The sequence below is a fragment of the Pocillopora verrucosa genome, chromosome 4 (assembly GCF_036669915.1).
Source record: "Pocillopora verrucosa isolate sample1 chromosome 4, ASM3666991v2, whole genome shotgun sequence".
NCBI lineage: Eukaryota > Metazoa > Cnidaria > Anthozoa > Scleractinia > Pocilloporidae > Pocillopora > Pocillopora verrucosa.
The window spans coordinates 11,120,570-11,146,233 of NC_089315.1; the positions used below are offsets into that span (position 1 = coordinate 11,120,570).

At 36.9% G+C, this 25,664-nt stretch overlaps 2 protein-coding genes across 5 annotated transcripts; both read right to left on the reverse strand.

The window, feature by feature from the left end:
• Positions 1–1,981: 1,981 nt before the first annotated feature.
• LOC131797158 (uncharacterized) lies at positions 1,982–11,821 on the reverse strand. Its single transcript, XM_066165777.1, has 13 exons — positions 11,708–11,821; positions 11,311–11,391; positions 10,717–10,761; positions 10,467–10,517; positions 7,751–7,885; positions 7,132–7,229; positions 6,740–6,808; positions 6,152–6,200; positions 5,701–5,736; positions 4,804–4,824; positions 4,572–4,592; positions 3,702–3,818; positions 1,982–2,715 (listed from the first exon to the last, which is right to left on the reverse strand). The coding sequence occupies exons 1-13, from the start codon at positions 11,715–11,717 to the stop codon at positions 2,291–2,293; spliced, it is 1,158 nt and encodes a 385-aa protein (XP_066021874.1). The 5' UTR covers positions 11,718–11,821; the 3' UTR covers positions 1,982–2,290.
• Positions 11,822–17,145: 5,324 nt separating this feature from the next.
• Positions 17,146–24,841, reverse strand: LOC131797161 (uncharacterized). Of its 4 annotated transcripts, none has more exons than XM_066165780.1 (9): positions 24,444–24,841; positions 23,934–24,033; positions 23,265–23,362; positions 21,711–21,779; positions 21,108–21,156; positions 20,652–20,687; positions 19,720–19,743; positions 17,457–17,568; positions 17,146–17,311 (listed from the first exon to the last, which is right to left on the reverse strand). In XM_066165780.1, coding segments are annotated over exons 2-9 (414 nt in total). In that variant the 5' UTR covers positions 23,959–24,033; positions 24,444–24,841; the 3' UTR covers positions 17,146–17,310. The 4 variants fall into 4 exon arrangements, with proteins under 4 accessions (XP_066021877.1, XP_058970763.2, XP_066021876.1 ...); XM_059114780.2 differs by having other exon boundaries at positions 23,899–24,033; XM_066165779.1 differs by having other exon boundaries at positions 23,872–24,033.
• Between the last annotated feature and the right edge of the window lie 823 nt (positions 24,842–25,664).

Sequence of the window (25,664 nt, forward strand, 5' to 3'; positions counted from 1 at the left end):
GACTAACTTCGCACATTAATGTTGGTTATTTCATTTTGTACTCAAGCCTTGTAAAATTGAATCAATGACAAAATTAATTAATGGTCCTTACGAATGGCAGCCCGATATTTGTATACAGGTATGCCCTTCATTTAGTATTAACACCCTCCCGACTTTATTGAATTGGTTGCGTGTTAACAATAATATATAATAGCTACTATATAATCTTGTTAGCATTAAACGTACAACGGAAGGAAGCTATTTACCGCCTGACCTGAAGTAAAATTCATATAATGAAAGAGTCAATTATCAATTGACTGAAAACTAATTTACACGTAGATAAATAAACCATAGTAGGTAACAGGCGAAATAGAAGCAAACCCTTAGCAAGTCAGCGTTCATTCTCATCTGGTTGGTATCGTGGCTGTAGAACTACTCAAATGATAATATGATATGTTCCTATTTAGTGTAGTAAATTGACCTTCGAAACTCACTCGTAACATTTGATGAGTTGATTAGGACGCGGTATTCGATTTTTAAATAGATTAAATCCAACATGCAGCCACGCACAACTGTAGTTTAGAGCGCAGTTGAGTGGAACCCTTGGAACTATTAAATTACACTGTGTAGAACATGGTATGACGAAATCTAAATTGCTGATCATTATTATTATCATTCATCGCCAACTGTTTTCGTGCTTGGTCTGGGTGTGTAACTAAGAATCTCTTGGAATTGTTTTGTGGTATGTTTCCAATTTGACCACTATATTTTTTTGCGTATCGCAGATTCGTGTTTCGAAAGTGCTCCTCGTCTTCTTCCTGACGTTCTCATCCTTGCACGGCATCACACTACGTGGATCAAAACATGACAGAAAAAAGGTCAAATGGGATGAAAAAGAAAAACGAGTGCCTGTGGAGGATAATTACCTTGAAGTCTTTTCAAAACAAGACGACGCAAAACATGATCATTTTGGAATGATCGAGAAACGAGCCCTGAGATGCGGATATGAAGAAATTGTAGAAGATTTTAAGAATGCCAATGGTAAAGAAATTCGCAAAATGCTATGCAAATGTGCAGGAATGAGTTGTAAAGTCTCTTCCCCTACTATGGTATGTCGTAAATGCAAACCATACGATAAGCAACAAAGCTGAGCTGTTCTTTTAGGGTGAACAAAACTAAATTAACAGCTTTCTCTTCCATGTATTAAAAGTGCAAACCATGAGAAAAGCAGCAAAACTGTTTATTTAGCGAAAAAATTAAAAAACTGAGTTGTTGTTCGTTGTACCACGATACAATCACTATTCACGGCTGAAATATCAGACTCAGAAATTATATTCTTGGACACAAAAGTGTACGAAAGCGAGAGGTTTAACAGGAATCGACCCTTGACCGGCCAAAAGGTATAATAAAGAGACAAGGACCTTCGAATACCTGAATTTTTATTCGTATCATTTGCAAGTGCAAAGAAGGAATCCGTAAAAAGAAAAGCGCTTCGCCTTCTAGGAATAAATTCGTCATGTTTAAAGAATAGACGATACCAAGATGAAATTTTGGAGAAATTTATCTTTAAATTTGATTTCTCTGGGAGTGAATGAAACGTCAAAAATACTTAGTAAATGGACGATAGACATTAGATGAGTGTATAAAAAGCCGGTTCTCGATCAAGATTTCAAAGATTTAGTCGAATAGTGCTACAAACACGGTAAGATTTTCCTTTTCTGTGATACAAAAAATACTCTCTAAGGCCACTACCCCCGCAATGCTGTTTGAACGTGGCCCTTGAAAGGAAAAGCAAGGTCGATGGATGCTCGCGCAAATTTCTCGCGATGGCCAAGGTCGTGCTATGGTAGTCACGCACTCATATCAAGAGATTAGAATAGTGAGGTGTTTTCGTATAAAACAAAGACGTGTAAAACGTGTTTTCGTATAAAACAGAGAAAAAAAATCTGAATGACAAGAATAAAAATTTATTATTGCTACTGCAACACAAAGTGAGGCTGGAAGGTATTTTAATCGTGAAGCGTGTTATCGTTATTCTGTTGAAGGCAGACAGTTAGAGAATAGAAGGCTTACAGTGATTCAGAGCAAGAGCGTGAACGTGACACGACATCTCAACCCGCGATTACTTTGATTTCTCTCAATACTTGGTATCCCTAACTTCTACTAATGTGAAGTCACGACAAATTTCTGAATTTCTGACTTTCTGACTTCCCCCCCCTTTTGATTAGATAAGGCATGATACGAAAACAATGAAAAGCGTGTATGTGCACTTTTGCAAAGTTATTGCAGTTAACGTAATGTTATATTAAACCTATTTGTAACTTAAACAATCAACCAGCTTCTTTTCCCAGCTTTCCTTTTCAACTGACTTTGCGTAGTCGATGTAACTCCGTTTTTGAAGTTCCTTAGGAAGCTTCCTTCTGTCAACATCATCGATCTTGATGACAACTAAACTATCATCTCTCTTTTCCATAAGTCGATGAAGGGCGTAATCCAGTTCTGACCCACAATACTTACTGTTGAAAAAGTGAGTGGACACAACGGCGATGGTTTTCTTGCACTTGTAAACGCTATCCACCATATTTTTCCTAAAAGTTACTCCGGGGGTAAAGTCTCGGTAGTGCACACAACACTTCATTCCATGGTTTTCCTCCAAGGTTGGAATTAGGGTGTTTATCACCCACTGTGAGTCCTCGGAACTGAATATAATGAACGCGTCGTACTCAAATTCCAGATCTGCAACAAAAAGCGCATGGGATAAAATATGGTAATTAAACTGATCCGAGTGCAATTTGCATAGGTGATAAGAAAATTTCGAGTGGAATTTGGGATAAATCAGCACGAGTAAATTTTTCGAAGGCAATTTCTAGTCTTTGATAAATTTATGAGTGCTGATTTATCCGAAATTGCAAGATAAAAATAATCTGATTACCAGTTATTAAATATACAAGCTAAGATATGACTCTGTTTTCCTTTTTGGTTGTCTTTATTTCGAGTCATAGCCCGCCAGTTCGGCCGCTTGCCTTTGCCTTGTGGCCAGAATATTCGAGCTTTTTCGTCAATAATTTGCTTCAAACTTTTGAAACCTCTCTCGAGAATAATTGAGCGTTTGCATTCTTTCTCTGTTAGGTATCGGTCAACGGCAGTAACATTACACGAAGACTGTCACACTCGTGATCTTCTGCGTCTTTCGTACGAACTGTTGCGTAAAACTCCGAAAGAATTTTTATTCAGAGTCTCCGGTTCATACTTTCAAATCCGTTTTTGGAAGCCATACTATAGCCAGTTGTTTTTCCTTTGTTGGGTGTTTCTGTTTTTAGAATGCTCCCTCAAACTCTGAATTAAAACGTTGTTACTCTCTCCTCATCTGTCCGCTATTTTGTTTTGTTTTGTTTTCGCGACTTACCTGTCAATCAATTCAATTTCAAGTTTCTGCACCAAATTTCAACTTCCTACACTGTTTGGGATTATACGACGTGTTATCAGCTAATGACCATGGTTAAATTTTGCATTTGTAGTATAGGGTCTGAAATCATAAAAAATTATGCTCCATTCCGTTCATTACCACTTCATTTCATCTGTTTTGAAATAACAAGAAATCAGTCGCACAAATACAAGTTTTTAAATAAAGACCCGATTTAGAGGAAAAATTGTGTTTCGTAAATAAATGACATAATTAACCACCTTCACTAACCTTAATTCTTATTGAAAATGATACTTACCTAACGTTGGAGGTAAAGGGCGACGACGACAATAGAAAACTATCAAGCCAATCAGAACAATTGTAACTATTGTAGAGAGGACAGCTGCAATAATGGCAGTACCTTTCTTATCTCTGTCTGTAAGAGAGAGATGAGGCATATTTCTAAAAAACAATTGCTGTATGATCGTGTATATTTACTGCATATGAGGCATATACTGTTTTTGCGATAAAAAAGAGAAAAATAAACAATTTAACCATTCCCAGGTAGCAATCAAAACTGCCAGTGACAAACTTTGAGATCGTATGTTGTGGTTTTTCAAGAAAGTTGTCTCTGTACCAAATATAAGTTTTTTTATAGGATAACGCAGAGACTATGATGAAGTTGCACAATATCAGAAAAACAACCTGCCGACTAGCACCTCACAATCACCCATGGCTGACAAAAAGTTTCGGTGTCCTCGACTCAGTGCAAAGAATAGTAAATTGTGGTGAACAATATCTTCCCACGATCTATATCTTACAGGGAATACGTACGTTTGGTCCCTGATTCACAACAGAGTAATGGTGTCATGAAATAAGATCTCAAATAAAGTATAGCAGACAACAAAAACAGGGAATTAGATCCAACTGCCCCTAACCAACAGGTGCGAATCAGGCTAGCTATTATAAGGTTTTCAACCTGGTGGGGCAATATTCCTATACTCCATTGTTCCATACTAATTGGTGGAAAGTGAACCAATGCAAGGGAAGTTATGAATAGTCCTGCATGTAATAAGCCCCACCGCTTATCCCCCTCTCATATTTCTGTCCAGTTTACATTCGGCTTTCCACATTTTAATAAAATTACTTGATTCTAACTTTGTTTAAGGCTGTAAATTTTCAAACCTACCTGTAGAATGAGTTGCGTGGACTACAAAGAGAGAAAAAAAATCAGAAGGAAATCACTCTGGCTGTCGGAGCTGGGGTGGTATTTTGAACAGTTCTCTTAAAGAACATATCATAAATAATAATATTATATGTAGTAACAACGCTGATTATAATTGTCTTATAATGTGGAGTTTTTTTTTTCGATGAAAGTGACTTTTAAAACTTGGGATAAAGCTTTATATTTTCGAACTTACCTGTAGACTGAGTTGTTTGGACTAAAAAAGGAGAAAAAATCAAAAGCAAATTACAAGTTTCCCTATGGCATATATAATATAGAATATATCATAAGTACCAAAATTACAAATAGTGGCATAGATGATTATGAATTAAGACGCATTAAACCATGAAGTGATATCTTATTAATATAAATAGAACTATAAAAAGGACCCTTGAAAGGCCCACATAATAATCAATCTCTGTTTCATTAAGTTTTAAAGTTGAAGGGGTAGTGGACAGTTGCCCAGATATTGACTGATACTGATCCCAAAGGAGGATAGATGAGAAAAATAGTACATTGACTATCTTAAGATTATTTGCAAATCTAAAAACCTTCCAACACATTGCCCCTTTATTGTGTTAATATTGTAGACATCGTGGCTGCTACCACCCTATTGTTAAGAATAACACAAAACTGAAGCACTACTTAAAAAGTAGTTAAGAGAAGAGGATTCAAGAACGTATCAGGAATAACACCTTGCGAGCTTTGAAATCAAACATAATTTTCCCTCCTGGAACCTTCTCTGAACCCAAGCAGGATAAATTTTTGGAAACTTATCTTGAAAGATCATCGAAGGATTTTTCCAACCGAAAAGACCATTTGAAACTAAAGACAGTATTCAATAAATGGTATCACTGTGCCCACTGATTGGCGGTTAATAAATACGGATTAAGGCTTACACCCTTACGACCACGTCGAGGACATAACAGTCTTTTCTCTACAATAAATTTGATAACTGTTTGATTTAAAAAGAGTATGAGGATGAATATGATGCACTAGAACGGGGACACATATGGTATAGGCTTGAAATTGGAACTCAGGATGACGCTGTAGATGAAATTTTGCTCTAGCGGCTCTCCCTCTAAAAACTCACCTAACTCCCCTACGCATGGTGTTGGCACTTCGCAAACTGTATTTAAAATGAACAATGTTTCAGACATGTGTAAATCCATCATGCTTTCTTAAAAAAAAGGCTGGCTTTCAGAACGCAGTAGCGTATTAAACACAGATTCTGCTCACAAATAGTGATTGTAATTATAACGATTCCACAAGGACTAAGGTGGTGCGTCACTGGGAAAGTGCAATATTAAATTGTTAACTGATATTTGATAAAAGCATATAAACCGCTGCCGCGAATTTTGAAAGAAAATCTAGTTTTCGTTATTATCTGGTTTGTACTGAGCTAAAAAGATGTAAGAAAAAGTAAATATTAACAGAAGAAATAAACAAATAGACCAGTGAACAAATGCGAATAAACAAAATACAAAACAACCATTAGAAGCTCATTGACTCAATTTTTGGCTCAGAGCGTTCACAAAACTTACGGATTGGGAAGTCATAGAACATGTGCACAGGATATGGCAGAGAAGTAATCTGAAAAAACAAGATTATCATTGATTTTCTTCAAGGATATATCTAGGGTGTTAAGGAAAGAAATGATTTTCCTAACATTTACGGAGTAAAAACTTGAATGAAACGTCCAAAGACTCTGATATTCGTTTTGTTACGAGCTATATATCTTATCCGATTGATTTCTCCTTTTGACAAAGACTATACATATAGTGAAGTACTTTGTCTAAATCCAAGGACAAAATCACAAAAAAAACTGATTAGTCGGGAAAGAAATTAGTTTGAAATAAAAAAAAGTATTGTACGTTTTTATTATTATTATTATTATTATACGATTCTTTATTTCATTATCTTATTCTTTCTCTTTCAAGTTTTTCTGTTAAATTCTAACAGAAACTAATCTTATTTCGGCATGAGTTATCAAACCAATTGAAACAAAATAAGCAAAGAGCTTTCCCTATTAGAAGAATGGTTTCATCGACAAAACGAACTCGCAAAAGGATTTGAAAGCACCTGAGCAACTATACAATTAAAAACTATTAGCAATTATTTGTGATACTTACGTAAAGCACAAGATAAGAATCATTCATCATTCCGTAAGAAGAATTAGTTATGGTAATGTTCGTAGCGTTCTAGAAAGAAAAGATCGCAAAATTAAGGCGGCCCGATGCTATTCTTCCATACAAATGTATTTCCGAGAGGTAAACTATTCGATAACCACCTTATCTTGTAAAGTTTGTAAGCGGTAAAAGAATGTTAAATTCGACAAAGTCTCATCCTAGGTACTGACTCCCAGCATTTTGTATATCGATTTTTTTATCATGGGCGTGTTTTCCTTACTTCCCCTTCACACGTATTACACTCACAATAAGCCCCGTGCCCATACGCAAAATAAGTCATCGATCTACATGATTTACGTTACGTCGTCGTTACTACTCAGTCGTCATGCCCTCACCTTATCCAATTCTTGACAATGGGTTTTGGCATCGTTATCGCTGGTGAAATCTATAATTGCGTATATTATTCCGTATCCAGTCCAATTAGTCAACTGAACTGAAAGAAACAAATACTACAATCTTACTCCTGAATTTCTCGTCATTTCCGTTCATGATATTTCTGTAAGGGTTGTAGAGGTCGAAAAATGAGGAGACGCTTATCAGGTATTCGACAATGTATCGCTGACCCCTTTTTTTTTATTGATTTTATCCTCAGCTCCGCCAATCTCTTAAGCAGCCGTTATTTGTTTTCGTCACGCAACGTGCTCACTCCTTCGGTAATCGTAATCGGGGAGAAATTGCATGAACTGACAGCGAAACCTCATTATTTTGGCTAATCTAGAGTTTGTTTAAGATCACAGACGGTATTAAGACACGTCATCTTTCTGAATGTCCGAGAGAACGTCCCCTTTTTATTATTCCTATCCGCAAACAAAAATTAAATCATAAATAAGATCCACCAAATTAAATCGAGTTGCATTTACAATGTCGATGAGTTGATATTAAACTCTCTTTTATACCTAAAAAATGACTCAAGGTTTACTTCGATACCGTGAAAAATGCTGGTATTCCACTTACCATCAAAAGGTGTCCATGATATCGTTGCGATATACCTCCCCGTGTTGTTAAGCTCTTCATATGTTGTCTCTACGTCATCGGTAGTGAAGGACTTTTCAACTCTTGACTTGTTCCCCAAGCATCTTAATAACCATTCTGATACCAATGACGAAATGTGCTTAATTTTCACGTAAAATAAACCCTTTCCCAAACAAACCTTTCATTTCATTGAAGCAAACAAACAAACAAACAAACATAGACAATGTGAGAGTAACAGTTAACTAGGAGATATCATCTACAAAATTAACCTGGGTAACAGCGGACAGAGAGTTCTGATGTCATTTTATGTCTGAGAAACGTTCACTTAGGTAAGCCCATGATATGGAAATTTTAAATGAGGCAGCCAGTCCACTCCCCATAACCCTCTGTAATTTATGGTTGAGAACTGCGGCAACTCGATTCAGATTTGAATTTTGGTAAGAATGTGTTAGGCGAAGAATTATGCCTTTTTCTTTTCAGCCATAGTAAGATATTGTTCCAAAAATACAGTCCAGTAGCCCTGAGAGAGATTATGGTTATTGTAACTGGGTTGCCTTTACTAGTGCAACTCTCAGGCATAGTGGACGATCGAGTAATGAGAATGTGTCCTCGTTTCGCTGTGGATAATCTGCCTCCATCGAGGACTTGTTTGTAGTACAGACATTACAGAGATGCATCAGGAAAGACAGTGAAGTCGATTGTTTATAATCTATATATTTTGGTGTGTATCGAGCTTAATTAGAACAAAACATGATTTAGTATGTTGTTACGAAATGACCACTACCATAGGATAGTCAATCAGTCGCTGAAATTACTGCATGATACCTATTTTCTATCTTTACTCCCACTCGTCTCGAAAGTAAGTACATGTTATGCTCCCCATAACATAAGTCACAGGCTCATTTGGAAGATTGCTGATTTAAAATCGGTGCCCACGGTTTGAAAGCAGAGAAAGCGCGAAAATACAAGCTTTAAGAAAATATTTCTCAAAGGTAAGACACAATTAGCACGAATAACGCCTGAAATCGAGAATTTCGTCGCCTTGGCTTTCGAAAGAAATTAACTCAATTTTTAGCTATAATTCTCCTTTAACTAGCTATGATAAAACGCAGCTCGTATTCAGCGAAAGTTTACCGCCTGAAACCCCAAAACCCGCGTTCGATCAGGTTTAGAGTACATGATCATCTACAGCCTCATGGCCAAGCACGCGCGTGAGCGCCACATCCAGTCTTAGATTACAACCATGATATAAGACAAATTACAAAGAAAAGAGTAAAGAGTACCGTTGCCTTACTTTATTGCTTGTCGATACATCACAATAACAGCAGCAAATTAACTTTAAATATCATAAATTGCGGTTTGACATACCCTTTACCTTTAAAATGAACCATTTGACTTTTCGTTGTGGTTAAATCGATTCCCAATTCGATCTTTTCTGAACATTATAAAACTTAAAATCCACCATTTGTCCTCCTTTACGGGACGCAAAGTTGATAAAAGTGTTAGAAAGTCCTTTAGTTTCCGAAGCCAGCACGAAGATACTGGTACCTTTTCAAAAATCTCGATGCTTTGTTTTCATCCGAAACCTCTTTTGTAATGCAAAATTAAAATCATTCCACGATGTTAAACCGATTCCAAAAGACGATGAAAAGCGGCCAAAACTTGGTGAAATTCGATGCGAGGGAAGGTAGAATTTTAAATTCCTCAGGTGATTGGCAATAAACCATGTTTCGGAGGCGCAAAACCACTCTTTTCATTGCGAATCGTCCACCATTTTGCTTCCCAGAATCTCTAGGGTAGCTTAGTAGCCTCCCCTAGTATTCATAGGTAACCTCGTATTTTTAACCTTGTTGCATTTCGTTACGCTACATTTGTTACACAATTTGTCACACATGTCTGACGAACCCACTAGATGTTCCTTGAATTTCAAGAGGCACATTGCGATCAGCCGACCAGAAATTCGTTATTCAGCTGAAGTGAACGAGAGGAAAATCATTTTTTTCTGTGGAAATTCTACTGCCACTTCCTAAGGATTGGCAAAAAGTCGTAAATGAACAAGCTTCCGATCGTGGGGGAACTTCCGGTCCAAATTCGGCAACGGGAAGTGAAACTGAACAAGCCGATTCATCCCAGGGTAGTAGAAAAGGAGAATATGTGGATCTTCTAGAGTACTCTGTACTTTACAGGATGTTCGCTATTACGGATAATCAAGCAAAAAATTAGCAACCACTCACGCTGCTGTGCAATTATACAAGAAAACCAAGGAAAGGACAAGAAAAGATTTAGATGAAAAAGTGAAAATATTTCACGTCCACGAGGGTCAAACGAAATCTGTTAAAGAATTATACGAAGAAATAGAACGTCTGAAAGATGAAATACAAGAGTGGCGAAGCAAACTAAGACTCTCGAAGAGGAGAGAAAAAGGCCAGTGGAAAATATGACTGAACGAGCTCCTTGGAGCAGACAAAAAAATTATCCCAAGTGTACTTCCAGACAAATTGAAGAGTTTTTTGCGTCCAGAAACATCAGTGGCTGTGATAAGGCTATGGAAAGAATTACTGTACAAGGCTGTCGATGATTGGGCCCCTGAGGTTGAGTTGCGGTTTGTTTGTATGGTTGTGTGAAAAGGTAAAAGAACGTTATTGATCACGGAACCCTTGTCTGTTTAGTATATATAATCATTCTGTTTCAGACTTACCGGGATATTCTTCTCCGCTGGGATATGTCGGCTTAATTCGTTCGCTGACAACTGCATCGAGAGAAAAGAAATTGATATCATCTTCACTGTTTCACTTTGCTAATTTTGTTGTGCATTTGAGGAGTGAAATATACACTTATCAAGTATCACGGAGCTAAAATGAAAATTTTAGTCTCGCATTTGTCGCGCACAGTTTTTAACCGAAAACGTTACTATAATGAAATATTTCGCTCACACGTTTTTACTATACCTGATGTGTTTAAGGATGTCTGATTCCTTTGGCTGTTAGGGACATCTGAAAATAATGACAAAATGAAAAAAGGTAATAGAGTAAAAAAAACAATTGACATAAAAATCATAAACAACTACAACTTTTTTCATTTATCTTAACCGAAGAGGCTCAAGACTCAAAACAGCTGAATTAATCTACAGCTAATCTAATTACCATGCACTGATAAATGAATCATGGGACGAATAAGAAACTATTGGTCTGTTGTAGGATTGATTATTACTTTTAGTTGCTATGTTTGTTCTCATCGTGGTTTTTTTTGTTGTAGTTTTTTCCATTTCTCTGGTGACCTTCTTTGTTCAATTGAAATTTCTCCTCCAAATCAATTATAAAATACCAATAAGGATTTGAGATATTGCAATTGAGATATATTTAAAACGTAAAGACTTCTGTTGAAGGCGTCTTGGAAAGCTTAAGAAGTACACTCAAGTTTTAAATAGAAGAATCCGGCCAACATTTAACGGGAATCAGGTACCCTTGGGTATTTACCAAAATATTAAGTCAAATTCACAGTCCATTCCTGTCATGTGTTCATATGTATATTAATTTAATTACCTCGTTTGATTCTCATAATTGACGACGTGTTTTGTGCAGTAACCAGGCGGCGTCGCTCGTTCATAGGAGAATGCTGTTTCCCTATTAGCGAGAGGAAAGTATATACATGGACATGTTTAAACAATAAATGCAAGGGCGCTTCAAGGAGAAGTAAAATGTTTTTAAGTTAAAGAGTCTTAAGGTAAATTATATATGATATATATTCCCTACAACTAACTGAGAGGTTCCATTCACATAAACGTCCTAAATGCGTTTCGTGAGTAAACTGATGGTTGATGAAAGTAAAGCTAAAGCATTGACGATTTCCACTGCGATTCACATAAGGAAAACATCATTACTTCCTCACCCAACGTTCGATCCTCAATAGGGATGGCAAAAACAGAATTTTGCAAGATACCTTCATGCATGCAAACATTGTTACCCGATGACTGATCACGAGCTATCAATGAGCAGCAGATCGTCTGACTGACTCGTAATTTTCTGACAAACAACTCGTTTGTTGGACTGGCTCTTAAACTGTTTGTCTGACCATCTGATCGATCGACCGACTGAAGGTCAGATTGACCGTTTGAACACCAGCTTATTCATTGACCTATTAACTGACCGAGGGAACGCAAAAGTAATGAGAAAGTCAAGTAAAAAAATCGGTTGAAATTGTTTTCTTAGCTAAGGGTGGTTACACAAAAAAATACACGAAGATTTTGTCTATTTTAATAAGTTAACGCTTGAGAGTTTGCCACCAATTTGTTTTAACAAAATTCATACCTTCCTTTTCAATGCACTTTGCGTAACAGAAATGATCCACTGGTACCTGTAAGATACACCAAAATCACAATTGGCTGAAAAAAGAACCTCAGCCCTCTAGTTATATCACGAGACTTGCATTCCGTTTTAAATATTACGCTTTCAACAAAATCACTCTACCGCGAAATACAATACCAGTGCGTGTACATGTATTCATTAGAGGCTTAGGCTTAAAGCTTATATCACTTCAAATGCTACCTCGTAAATGCAAGAATGAGAGCAATATCGAGAATAGGAAAAGAAAACGACACACTCCAGTCAAAAATGATAAAAAGAAAAATGTCTTTACAGCACTTACCTACATTCATACACGTAAACATCATCGATACAATAGTAGAGCTCTGTCAGTTATTCTTTGTCTCTGCCTACAGTCAAATATCTAGGAATCTTTGGCCACTTAGTGATTTTAGGTAAAGCTGATGCAATATTTCCTCGAAAATTCAAAGTTTTCTCTTTTTTCATTAATTGGTAATTTTAAATACATTGTTGTTGTTGTTTCTTTTTCTTACACCTGATTGCAGATTTCGCTCCTAATCTCAAGTGGAAAATTATTTCTTATTGAACTTCAGTGTTCACGATATACAAGTGCCTCATCTCGTAATCCTGCTATTCGAATTGAAGCCGATGTTTGTGTACATGTGTTTGTTACTTTATTTGTGTTTTCAAGTTAAATATCATCGAAACGGTCCTATTTTGGGGGCTGAAACAGATCTTTTTTATTTACATTGCAAGTGTTATCATCTCAGTGTTGTTTTTTGTCAGTCAACCAATAATCTAAAGTCTTAAAACATTGGATATAATCGCAATAAATACTAATCACGATATTTCCATCCATCTTGAACAATTTAGAAGAAATTTGACGGATGGAGTAAGAAAAGTACCTGTGGAACTGAAGGAAACTTACTATAATTTTTTCCTTTGCGCTCAATGTACTTCCAGTTTGTTTGTCATTTAATCACGCCGGTCTTTGTTACAGAAATTATGCTTTAAATTCATACATTGGATAGAAATATCAACCGTGCTAATGTCACGCCACTCTGTACAGGATGTAGTTCCACCATATCCGTTCGAAAGAGCCCGTTTTAATATTCAGTTGGTATTCTACGCAGTAGACGCCCTAGACATTAGAAATTCCAAGATTCACCGAGGTTATCTGCAGCTTTTCTTCTCTCTCTTCTTTACCTTTTCCTGTTTTATGGATTAACTACTCATATTTGCTTAAAACACCAGGACAGGAACTCGTGATATACAAGATTAAGGTAATTTTTCAAGAGTGTTTTAAATTATTTCCCTTTCAATTCTTGATTCCCGTTTTTATCATACAAGTCACCGGCTTTGTACCACTCCTTCATCTCTTACTACGTCACTCTTTGTAACTTAATATAGAGAGAATGTAGACTGAAACCCGTAGGTCTTGTAGAAGATAGAGTACTGTGTTAACCGGTTATGATTGAAAAAGTAATTATGCTCTGTATTACCTTTCCATTCAGTCTAAAAGCACTCTAAATTCAGAAGGTAGGTAACGTTATTTCAAAACAATGAAACCGGCAACAACGACAGAAAGAGTACACAAATTGTAATACATGTATTTATGAGAAACCGATGAGAAAAACGTAAAGATAAGGAAGCAAAACAAAATTATCAAAACAAGTATTAACCTTATATAACCTGGGGTTCTATCAAGTCAAAATGAAATAATTTGCAATCCATCGTTTTCCTTCTAAGAATGGCAAAACTACACTTTAATATGGAACTCATAAACCTCTGGAGTGTTGAGAGAATGAACGCGCTACATCACAAAACTCAGCTTAACATCAATTTGTCGGTCCCAAATATTTAACAGAAAAGCTTAAAACGAGAAAAAACGTCCCGTTGCACCATCTAATAAACTATTTCAAGTTCAGAAAGATATATGCTGGTGGCATAAATCAATAGAAATAGTTAAGGGTATTTAAGCCTGCTCCAAAACAAAGAACTTTTAAAATATCTATAACCTGAACATAACCTCCTTGTTCACAAAGGCAAGAATTGAGAAAGACCACTGTAACAAGACAAAGAACGCGCCTTCCTGTTGGAATAGATGCATGTAGGAAATGATTACATAACCATCCTTCGAGAAATTTTGTGGTTTGGAAATAAAACGCTCAAGACAGGGCTGGCTGGTCTAAATCAAGATAACCCATTTTTGTATGCATACAGGCTTGCTAGAAACCAAGTTGAAATGCTTTGTGGTAAGAAGGGCAGACAGTTGATAATTTCTGTTCACGATCGTCCTGGACTCGACTTAGCGCAAATGCATCGCGAGAGTAAATTCCCATGCCTTGAAAGTAATGACTCATGAAGAGTGCTCGTAAAACAGCTTGACTGAAGCTGTTTTACGAGCACTCTTCATGAGGAGCATAGGAATCATAACCTCTTGAAGAGGTTAAGATTCCTATGCTCCTTAATTAACCTTAAGGGTCTTCTGATATTTGCCTTTCAAAAGGGAAGGTGTCTACTTCCGAAATCTGCCCTCAGCATTCTTTCTTTAGAAACTGATCTGATATTTTCATTGAAAAGGCGGGTTAGGGCGGGTTTCTGTACATTTTTCTTTAGAACCAAGATGAAATTTGAAATATTGCGCCTTTCTCATACCGTTATAAGTGAGGTTTGATATCCCATCTTAACATCTAGATTCACAATTCGTCGGAAAGAAGGCCGAATGATTGGGAATGAATATAACATTGCACAAGGAAATTTCTTTTGTAATCTTGCCTATTGCTTTTTACGACTAATTTGTCATTGAGCTAAACTAAACATCGTTCCAAATGTTTGAATTTCTAATTACCTTTTCGCCTGATAGTTCTGCGTCATTGGCTTGAAAGATGATGCTACATCTCCTCAAACAGAGCTCCATCGGCCCTGTTAACTTCGAAGCATTTGAAATTCTAGAAGAACTTCGACACAGCACGGGCACAAGTGCAATATTGCTCCAAATGAGCCCCAAAAAAACTCTGATGAAGAAGTATTCCCACATTGTTTTTCGTCAAGCTTCCTTTGTGCTAAATTTTCATGCACAGACAACTCGAACTGCTTGTATACATTTGGGTAGCAGTCATCTGGTAATCATTCCGGTTGTTCTTTCAAGCACCAAATATTTGCTTGTTCAAGAATGCACCAGTTTTAGCCGCACAACGACACACTTAGATTGAAGAAACCCACGAAAGATACAAAAGAGATAATTCAAAACAAAAACAGCAAAGATGGAAACATCAATAAACAGAACGAGGCTGTATGTTGAAGGTTGAAAGTGAACGACACCGACTGCCAGCTACCGAAAGTTCAGAATAAATGAACCGTAAGGTTGTATCGTTCACACTTAAGGCTCTCAAAGAGGCTTATGTGAATATCCACTCAGACGTCATTTGATGTAAAAATAAAATCACCTCTAACTTCCCTTGGAATACAGGAAGTAAACAAAACGTAATTCAAGAAGATAAATTTATCGAACTGTCTAGCATTTGCTACAATATTCCAACTACGTGCCGAAATGTTTTAAAATGGGTACACCACGATTTATTAAGTAGATTTTTGGGAAGCGGTAAGCTTCCTTCAGATCAAATCAAATTTGAATACAATACCTTGTCTTGCTGGGAAAAAATAACTCAAAAATTGTTATGAAAGGATCGGACAGACCACTATGGTAAAACTTTGACTCTTTTAATAAGAACCAGTAGCGATCAAGGAGTAAGTTATAATCGTGATATCTTCAAACAGAGGAAAAGCGATATAAGTTTTTAGACATTTAGCGGATTATAATTCAACGACATAGTTAATACAAAAGTCGTTTAAGTTCCTGGAGACGCCACTTCATGCTGTATCCGACGGTAATCAGATCTAGAGGGCGTGCCTGTGCTTTTTCCGCTTTCTCTGTTGGACTCTATATCGATTTTCTATTTTCTCTTGTGACAAACCACATTTAAAGTTCAATAGGTAGAAGGTTCTTAGCGCTTTACATACTGTTTCCAGTCAAAGACACACGACTAATCAGGAGTGACAATTAATTGGTTGATATAGTTCTTTTCCTATTTAAAAGCATCCCATTCAAAAACTGAAACCACAAAAGCTTCTTATCAGGAAAAGGCTAAGACACATCTCAGAGCGTAATTCTATGGGCAAAAAAAAACAAAAAGAAAAACCGAAAGAGCAGTTATTTTCCCCCATCTTAACCGATAGCATAGATGGCCTCGTTACATAAGCGGCCAGTGATTTTAAAGTAACTCAAGCGGCAATTTAAAATGAAGGCATGAGGATTAGGTCCAACACTTATGGAAAAAAACAATTATCTTAGGAAACGAGTCTTTTCTTCAAGGATTCGGATCTCTCGACACAAAATTCTCTAGCAAATTGTTCGTCTTCAAGATCTTTATCACCCTGAGATTTAGATAGCATTTGTATTCGGCGCACCTCTTTAAAACAAACAAAAATTCTATAATTTTTAGGTCCATATTGCCTCTTGATTTTTCAGTAAAAGATTATAAATGACCAAAAAATGATGTTGCAAGAGCTCAAGAGTGGCTCAGGAGGCGCACTCTTTTTAGCCTTCCTCTTTTTCCTCTCTTCCTTTCCAGTTTTCCTTTCTGCATATCTGACTGAAACGTAATAGCAATAACAGTCACTTTTACAAGATATTTTCAAACCTAAAGACCTGACCAACATTTTCTCTTAAGTTTCCGTTTCAACCGATTTTCAGCAGGAAGTTTGCCTATGTTTGATAACAAATAAGCCATCATCTTTCCTTTCCCCTTGGTGGATTGATGGCGTAATCCAGCTCTAACTCACAACTCTGCTTAATGTTAAAAAAGTGATTGGAAACTGAAGCGCTTGTCTTCTTACGTGTTTTGACTAAAGGAAATTCTAAGAGTGCGATATCAGTCAATCAATCTTTATATAAAAAGCTGAGTTACGAGCGCATTTTGAATTGCTCTTCAATTATGATGTATTGAAGGGAAGACGCATAGAAGATATCACCATTAACAATGTTTTCTGCCTCTTTATTACATAAAAACAAATAGATCACATGTTTCCCTGCATTTGTTCAGTAATCGATAACAGACGCTTGGCAACACGGATTCTTTTTGTTAAGTAACGTAATGCACACAACACTTCAAGTCTTGGGAGCTGTAAATAAGGAAGGCGTGGTACTCAAATTCCATATCTGAAACAGAAATTTCATCAGATTAAACAATTAATAACCTTAAAAATCGACGAGAACCTGAACTAAAACCGGCCGGTGGTGAATGTTACACAGTTCTTTTGAAATTCTTAAAACACGAAGTATCGGAAAAAACAATACAACTTACCAGGCAATGAAACTCACAGACGTCGAAGACGATAGCAAAAAAAATATAAGAACAACAGCACATGTTGAGGAGATGGAAGCTGCCATGTTGGTAACACTTTTTTTGTCGCCACCTAAAGAGAAAAAGAGTTTTTTTGTTGATGACTGCTGTATATACACAAAACACGAAGGACAAATATTTACGATTCAAAAATGACACTTTGACCTTACAAGACTAGGAACAGTCGAAATTATTTGAATTGAAGACATTGGACTTTTCTCGCGAAGAGTTGTTGAAGGTCTCAATGTAATAACTGTCCTAAATGTAATAACATTCGGCCCTAAATGTAATAAAATTCGGCCCTAAATGTAATAACATTCGGCCCTAAATGTAATAAGCCTTTAATGCAATCGTTTAACTCCGTCAGAGCATTGTTGTTGTAGCCGACATTTACAGTGAGATGTTTATGTGACAGCTGTTGCACTAAGGAATCCTCTGACCAATATTTGGTATATTGCAGGCTCGTTGATCTTAATCAGCGTCTTTTTATTTGCTAGAGACGCAAGTCGATAAGTATGACCACAAACCCTTATACTGATGTGCTTTTGGCATCAAATTGACAGACGTGAAAACAATGAGAACGTTGACCAATACCTCTCTCTATGTTATGGGCTCAGACTCTTTAGTGCAACAGATTTTGACGATATATTTGTGTGATCAGTGCTGAAGTTAACACTTTATGAACCAAATTACAAGGAAAAGGAAGTCCACTGACCCATACGTAAGACAAATTCCGGAATCGGAAGTGAATATTTTGCATTGTCTTCTCTTGCTAGATTTGGATGGGTCTGCATGAAATATATTCACATACGTTAATGACCAAGCGTGAGATCAAGATGGATGCATATTGGCCAAGTTCTTTTGTTGCGTTTTTGTGGACCGAGACGAAGTCGGGGTCCATAAAAACGCAGAAAAAGAACAAGGTTAATATCCAGCCATCATGACCCAATAAGCTTGGTCAAGAGAGAACATATATTCCACAGTCGATCTCAAGTCGATCTTATTTATGGTTTTTGGTCTTTATCTCTTCTCCCTGCCATGAGAGGAGAAAATGAATAGATAAATAAATAAATGAAAAAAGAAAGCTCATCAGTTTGCACTTATAGTTATAAGGCACATGAACTGATTATCGAGGTGGAGAGAAGCCATACAGGGATCCCAAGTTAAAAAAATGTATATTCGAGCCAGCAAATTGTCCTATAGGTGAGCGGACTCCCTTGACTAAGTTTGTAATCTGGTTTATGACTTGCTAACTCGATCACTGATCACACGAGTATTACGTTATCACATTTTTCCAAAGTCGATTGTACCAAATAGTCTGTGCCAGTGATATTTGGAGATAGTTATAGGTCAGCGTACTCATTGTTTTGACAGCTGTCATTTGATGCTAATTGTTTATCAGTGTAACGGTTTGCAATGCTTCTCGACTTAAGTCTAGCAAATAAGAGGACGCTGATTAATATCAACGAGCCCGCAATGTGACATGAATACTGGTCATAGGATTTTTTGGTGCAACAGCTGTCACTTCAACATCTCAATATGGATGTCCGCTATAACAACATTGCACTGGCGGAGTTATACGATTGTATGGGAGGCTTATTTCATTTAGGACTAAATGTTATTACAATTAGGCCTTCAACAAGAGTGTCATCATATATAGTTTACAATTTTTCCTTGTGCAAACAAGAGTAGATTTTTATAGAAGAACGTGGAGGCAATAAATAGTTTCTTCTTTCAGGAATTTATGAAAGGCTTGCTTGCTTCTAATAAACTTTCCTAAACAATCTGAAGTCTGGGAATTTTTTCAGCCGAATGAATAGAAGGGTACGTTGTAGAACCATTTCTTACAAACGACACCTTTGGCCCTGATTTACAGTTACCACGGCGGAATCACGTCATGAATGAGATATCAAACAGAGTTCATCAAACAAGGAGCGGTATGAACTGGATCGAGTGACTTCGAACCAGCTGCGTATCACTGAAGGAATTTCGCTCTGGCAAGGCATGAATTCTATACTCCAAATGTTCAACGTCAGATCTGATTGTTTCTGAGTTTTGAAATGCAATTGAACCAGTCCCCACCCCTGTTTATCACTCAGTTTTGCTTCTACTTTACCAATCAAATCCAACTTTGTCCATTCTAATCATTGTTATTTTATTCCAAGGAGAGAGGTATTTCGAAAGGACAATTTTGGTCAATTAAGGCCGTTAATTGGAAACCTACCTGTAAACGTAGGGCGTCTCTGGGCTGCAAAAAAGAGGTAAAAGAGAAAATAAAACCATCAGAAGGAAAATTGCTAATAATAGAGATTGGTTGCCACGTTTTATACTGCTCCCCTTCAAGGAGGGAATTAGATCGAATAGTTTTGCATATTCAAAGTCTCCGCCCCTTCCTTTTTTATCTATTTGTTGAGATTACCTCTACTCCTTCAAGTATAGCCTTTTAATTTTAAAATTTTGTTGATTTAAAACCTACCTGTGAGTTAAGTTGATTAACCGATGAAAGAGCAAAGGAGGATAGATAAGAATAATAGTACATTGACTACCTTAAGATTACATGCAAATCTAAAAACCCTCCAACACATTGCCCCTTTATTGTGTGAATATTGCAGACATCGGGGCTCCAACACCTTGTTATTAAGAATAACACAAAACTGAAGCACTACTTAGAGAGCAGTTACGAGGAAGGATTGGGGAACGTATCAGAAATAATACCTTGCGAGCTTTGAAAATCAAACATAATTTTTTTCTTCTGGGACCTTGTCTGAACCAGAGCCGGAGAAATTTGTGGAAAATTATCACGAAAGATCATCGAAGTATTTTTCCAACTTAAAAGACCATAAGAACCAGAGGCAAATACCGCACCTTTTTCAAAGCTTATTTTGAAACTAAAGACAGTATTCAATAAATGATATCACTGTACCCACTGATTGGCGGTGATTAAATACGGATTAAGGCTTACACCCTTACGACCACGTCGAGGACATAACGGTCTATTTTCAACAAAAAATTTGATTACTAATTGATTTAAGAAGAGTTTGAGGATGGGGATGATGCACTGGAACGGGGACACATATGGCATAGGCTTGAAATTGGAACTTAGGACGGCGATGTAAATTAAATTTTGCTGTAGCAGCTCTCCCTCTGAAAACTCACCTGACTCCCCTACGCATGGTGTTGGCACTTCGCAAACTGTATTTAAAATGAACAATGTTTCAGAGATGTGTAAATCTATCATGCTTCCTTTAAAAAAGGCTGGCTTTCATAACGCAGCAGCGTATCAAACACAGATTCTGCTCACAAATTGTGATTGTAATTATAATGATTCCACAGGGACTAAAGCGGTGCGTCACTGGGAAAGTGCAATCTTAAATTGTTAACTGATATTTGATAAAAGCATATCAATTGCTGCGGCAAATTTTGACAGAAAATCTACTTTTCGTTATTATCTTACTGATTTGTACTCAGCTAAAAATATGTAAGAAGAACTAAATATTAACAGAAGAATAAACAAATAAACCAGTGGACAAATGCGAATAAACAAAATACAGAACAACCATGCATTAGAGGCTCATTGACTCATTTTTGGCTCAGAGCTTTCACAAAACTTACGGATTGGGAAGTCATAGAACATTTGCACAGGATATGGCAGAGAAGTAATCTGAAAAACAAGATTATTATCGATTTTCTTCAAGGATTTATTAAGGGTTTTAAAGAAATAAATTATTTCCGCAACATTTACGGAGTAAAACCCTGAATAAAACGTCCAAAGACTATGATATTCGTTTTGTCAAGAGCTATATTTCTTATCCGAATGACTTCTCCTTTTGACAAAGGTTATACATATAATAAAATACTTTTGCTAAATTCAAGGACAAAATCACAAAAAACTGATTAGTCGGGAAAGAAATTGGGGGGAAATAAAAAGCCGAGCATTATACGTTTTCTTTTTGTTTTTGTTTGTTTGTTTGTTTGTCTTTTTTTATGGCTCTTTATTTCCATGTCTTCTTCTTTCTCTTTCAAGTTTTTCTGTTAAATTCTAGCGGAAACTAATCTTATTTCGGCACGAGTTTTCAAACCAATTGAAACAAAATAAGCACAAAGCTTTCTTTATAAAAAGGATGGTTTCAAGGACAAAACGAACTCGTCATAGGATTCGAAAGCACCTGAGTAACTATACTATAAAAACTATTAGCAATTATTTGTGATACTTACATAAAGCACAAGATAAGAATCATTCATCATTCCGTAAGAAGAATTAGTTATGGTAATGTTCGTAGCGTCCTAAAAAGAAAAGATCATAAAATTAAGGTGGCCTGTGCTATTCATCCATATAAATGTATTTCCGAGAGGTAAACTATTCGATAACCACCTTATCTTGTAAAGCTTGTGAGCGGTAAAAGAGTTTTAGATCGACAAAGTTTCATCCAAGGTAGAATACGCCTGATATGCAAACGTTAATATTTTGTCCCACAAAGAGATGAAGGCCATTTGTCTTAGAAAAAAAGAGGAAAAAAGTAAATGAATAAAAACAGTTGAAATGTTCCTTACAATGGCAGAAAAGAAATCCTATTATATTTTCAATCTATACTTAAAAATTGTGCGACCCAAACATATAGCAGGTGTAACTACAAATGATAACAAGAACACTACTGAAACGAGTAGTTGTAAATAGGACCTGAAAAATCCAATCCAAAAAAAAATCCTGAAATCTTCATTCACTTGGATGTTTATTTGGACCCAATTCATTGACCAGCTCCGAGTTGGCTTGTTAGCTTAATTGGTAGAGCGCTGCACCGGTATCGCAGAGGTCATGGGTTCTAATCCCGTATGGGCCAAAAAAAAAAAGGATCTTTTTTTGGATTGGATTTTTCAGGTCCTATTTACAACTACTCGTTTCAGTAGTGTTCTTAGCTGCGAGGATCTCCTAATTTCATCTTTCCACCGCAGTGCAAATATGTGAATTTTCATATATCTAAAATCTTGATAACAAGAAGTTTAGGAAAGTAGGCATTTGATCCACTAATATCACATCAGTTTATCGTATCAGAGCAACAGAACGCGCAATTTATGCGACGGTATCAAACTCCGTCAAATAGGTTAGATGTATGGACAAAAACTGGAGCAATGACCATGGAATAATGAAACACTTCGATCCTTTATAATTTTTTTTCTCTCGAATGACCCCTCGTTGCTTTCCCATTTCGTTTGCACCCTAAACAATTCTCAGAGAAAGCCGTGGGATGTATATCTTGTAGTGTAAGAATATGTCCTAATTCGATGAGTTATCATCTACATGCATATGTGATACCAGCAGACTTTTATTACCTAGCAATTTCCGTGTCCCTAAGAAATTCAGAACGCAAATCGCAAAATATCCGATCATCGAGGCGTATGAAAAACATCAACAAAACGATCACGTATAGGGGTCCTTCATAACCTTACACGTACACCGCCATTGACATTGTTGATCCTAACAAGAGGCAGGACACTAGTGAGGTACGAAGTTGGTATATCGCCCAGCCCGCCATTGAGGTCCTCTGCAGCTCAGCGGTAAAGCTTCGGACCGTGAAATTGGACAATACCAGGTTCTCGTGATGGACCTAAGTATTTTCTTTTCTCCCCTTTTTTCACTCTCCTCTATATTGTGCCTTTCCTCCCTTTCACACGTGTTACGCTCACAATAAGCCCTCATCGATATGCAGTTTTGATACATTTTAAGATGGTTTACGTTACGTCGTCTTTACTACTCAGTCGTCCTCCTCTCACCTTATCCAATTCTTGACAATAGGTTTTGGCAGCGTTATCGCTGGTGAAATCTATTATTGCGTATATTATTCCGTATCCAGTCCAATTGCTCAATTGAACTGAAAGAAACAAATGTTACAATCTTACTTCTGATTTTCTCATCATATCCGTTCATGGTGTTTCTGTAAGGGTTTTAGAGGTCGAAAATGAGGAGATGCTCATCAGGCATTCGACAATGCATCGCTGGACCCTTATTTTTTTCTCATCCATGCAAACGAATTGATTTTATCCGCTTCTCCGCCAGTCCCTTTAACAGCCGTTATTTGTCTTCGTCACGCAACGTGCTCACTCCCACAGTAACCGCAATCGGGGAGAAATTGCATGAAGTGACAGCGAAACCTTATTATTTTTGCTAATCTAGAGTTTTTTAAGATCACAGACGGTATTAAGACACATCATCTTTCTAAATGTCCGAGAGAACGTCCCCTTTTTATTATTCCTATCCGCAAACAAAATTGAATCATAAATAAGATCCACCAAATTAAATCGAGTTGCATTTACAATGTCGATGAGTTGATATTAAACTTTCTTTTATACCTAAACAATGACTCAAGGTTTATTTCGATACCGTGAAAAATGCTGGTATTCCACTTACTATCAAAAGGTGTCCATGAGACCGTTGCGATATACCTCCCCGTGTTGTTAAGCTCTTCATATGTTGTCTCTACATCATCGGTAGTGAAGGACTTTTCAACTCGTGACTTGTTCCCCAAGCATCTTAATATCCATTCTGATACCAATGATAATATGTACTTCATTTTTACGTAAAATTAACCCCTTCCCAAACAAACCTTTCATTTCATTGGAGCAAACAAAGAGACAAACATAGTAAATATGAGAGTAACAGTAAACTAAGAGAGATCATTTGCACAATTAACGAGGGTAACAACAGACAGAGAGTTCTGATGCCATTTTATGCCTGAGAAACGTTCACTTAGGTAACCCCATGATATGGAAATTTTAAATGAGCATGCGCATGAGCGCCCCATCCAGTCTTAGATTACAAACATGATAAAAGACAAATTACAAAGAAAAGAGTGAAGAATACCGTTACCTTACTTTATTGCTTGTCGATACATCACACTAACAGCAGCAAATTAACTTTCAATAACATACATTGCTGTTTGACATACCCTTTACCTTGAGAATGAACCATAAAACTTTTCGTTGCGGTTAAATCGGTTCCCAATTCGATCTTTTCTGAACACCATAAAACTTAAAATCCACCATATGTCCTCCTTTACGTGACGCGATGTTGCTCAAAGTGTTATAAAGTCCTTTAGTTTTCAAAGCCAGCACGAAGATACTGGTACCTTTTCAAAAATCTCAATGCTTTGTTTACATCCGAAACCTCTTTTGTAGTGCAGAATTAAATTCATTCACGATGTTAAACCGGTTCCAAAAGACGATGAAAAACGGCCAAAACTCAGTGAAATTCGATGCGAGGGAAAGTAGAATTTTTAAGTCCTCGAGCGACCGGCAATAAACCGTGTTTCGGGGGCGCAAAACCACTCTTTTCGTTGCCAATCGTCCTCCATTTTGCTTCCCAGAATCTCTAGGGTAGCTTAGTAGCCTCCCCATTTATTCATAAGTAACCTCGTATTTATTTTTAACCTCGTTGCATTTCGTTACACCACATTTGTAACACAATTTGTCACACATGTCTGGCGAACCCACTAGATGAATTTCAAGAGACAGATTGCGATCAGCCGACCAGAAATTTGTTATTCAGCTAAAGCGAACGAGAGGAAAAACCTTTTCTGCTGTGGAAATTCCACTGCCACTTCTTAAGAAATGGCACAACGTCGTAAATGAACAAGCGTCCGATCGTGGGAGAACTTCCGGTCAAAATTCTGCAACCGGAAGTGAAACTGAGCAAGCCGATTCATCCCAAGGGCAATAGAAAAGTAGAATATGTGGATCTTCTAGAGTACTCTGTACCTGACAAAATGTTCGCCATTACGGATAATCAAGCTGTGAGGCAAAACATTTGCGTCTATTTTATGAAATTTGCTCATGCTGCTGTGCAATTATACAAGGAAACCAAGGAAAGGACAAAAAAGATTTAGATGAAAAAATGAAAAAAATTCAGGTCTACGAGGGTCAAACGAAATCTGTAAAAGAGTTATACGAAGAAATAGAATGTCTGAAATATGAAATAAAAAAGTGGCGAAGCAAAACTAAAATTCTCGAAGAGGAGAGAAACAGGCCAGTGGGAAATATGACTGCACGAGCCTACTTGGAGCGGACAAAAAATCTCTCCTAAATGTACTTCCAGACATAATGAAGAGTTTTTTGCGCCTAGAAATATCAGTGGCTGTGAAAACGGAATGGAAAGAATTTCATCTTATATACAAGGCT

Coding starts and splice junctions, on each gene's coding strand:
- LOC131797161 (XM_066165779.1), bottom strand. Junction 21,157..21,710: donor ATTCTTATCTTGTGCTTTAT/GTAAGTATCACA, acceptor CTTGTTTTTCAG/ATTACTTCTCTGCCATATCC. Junction 20,688..21,107: donor GTTCTATGACTTCCCAATCC/GTAAGTTTTGTG, acceptor TTTTAAATACAG/TTTGCGAAGTGCCAACACCA.
- LOC131797158 (XM_066165777.1), bottom strand. Junction 7,886..10,466: donor CAGCGGAGAAGAATATCCCG/GTAAGTCTGAAA, acceptor CATTGGTATCAG/AATGGTTATTAAGATGCTTG. Junction 4,593..4,803: donor CCAAACAACTCAGTCTACAG/GTAAGTTCGAAA, acceptor CTCTCTTTGTAG/TCCACGCAACTCATTCTACA.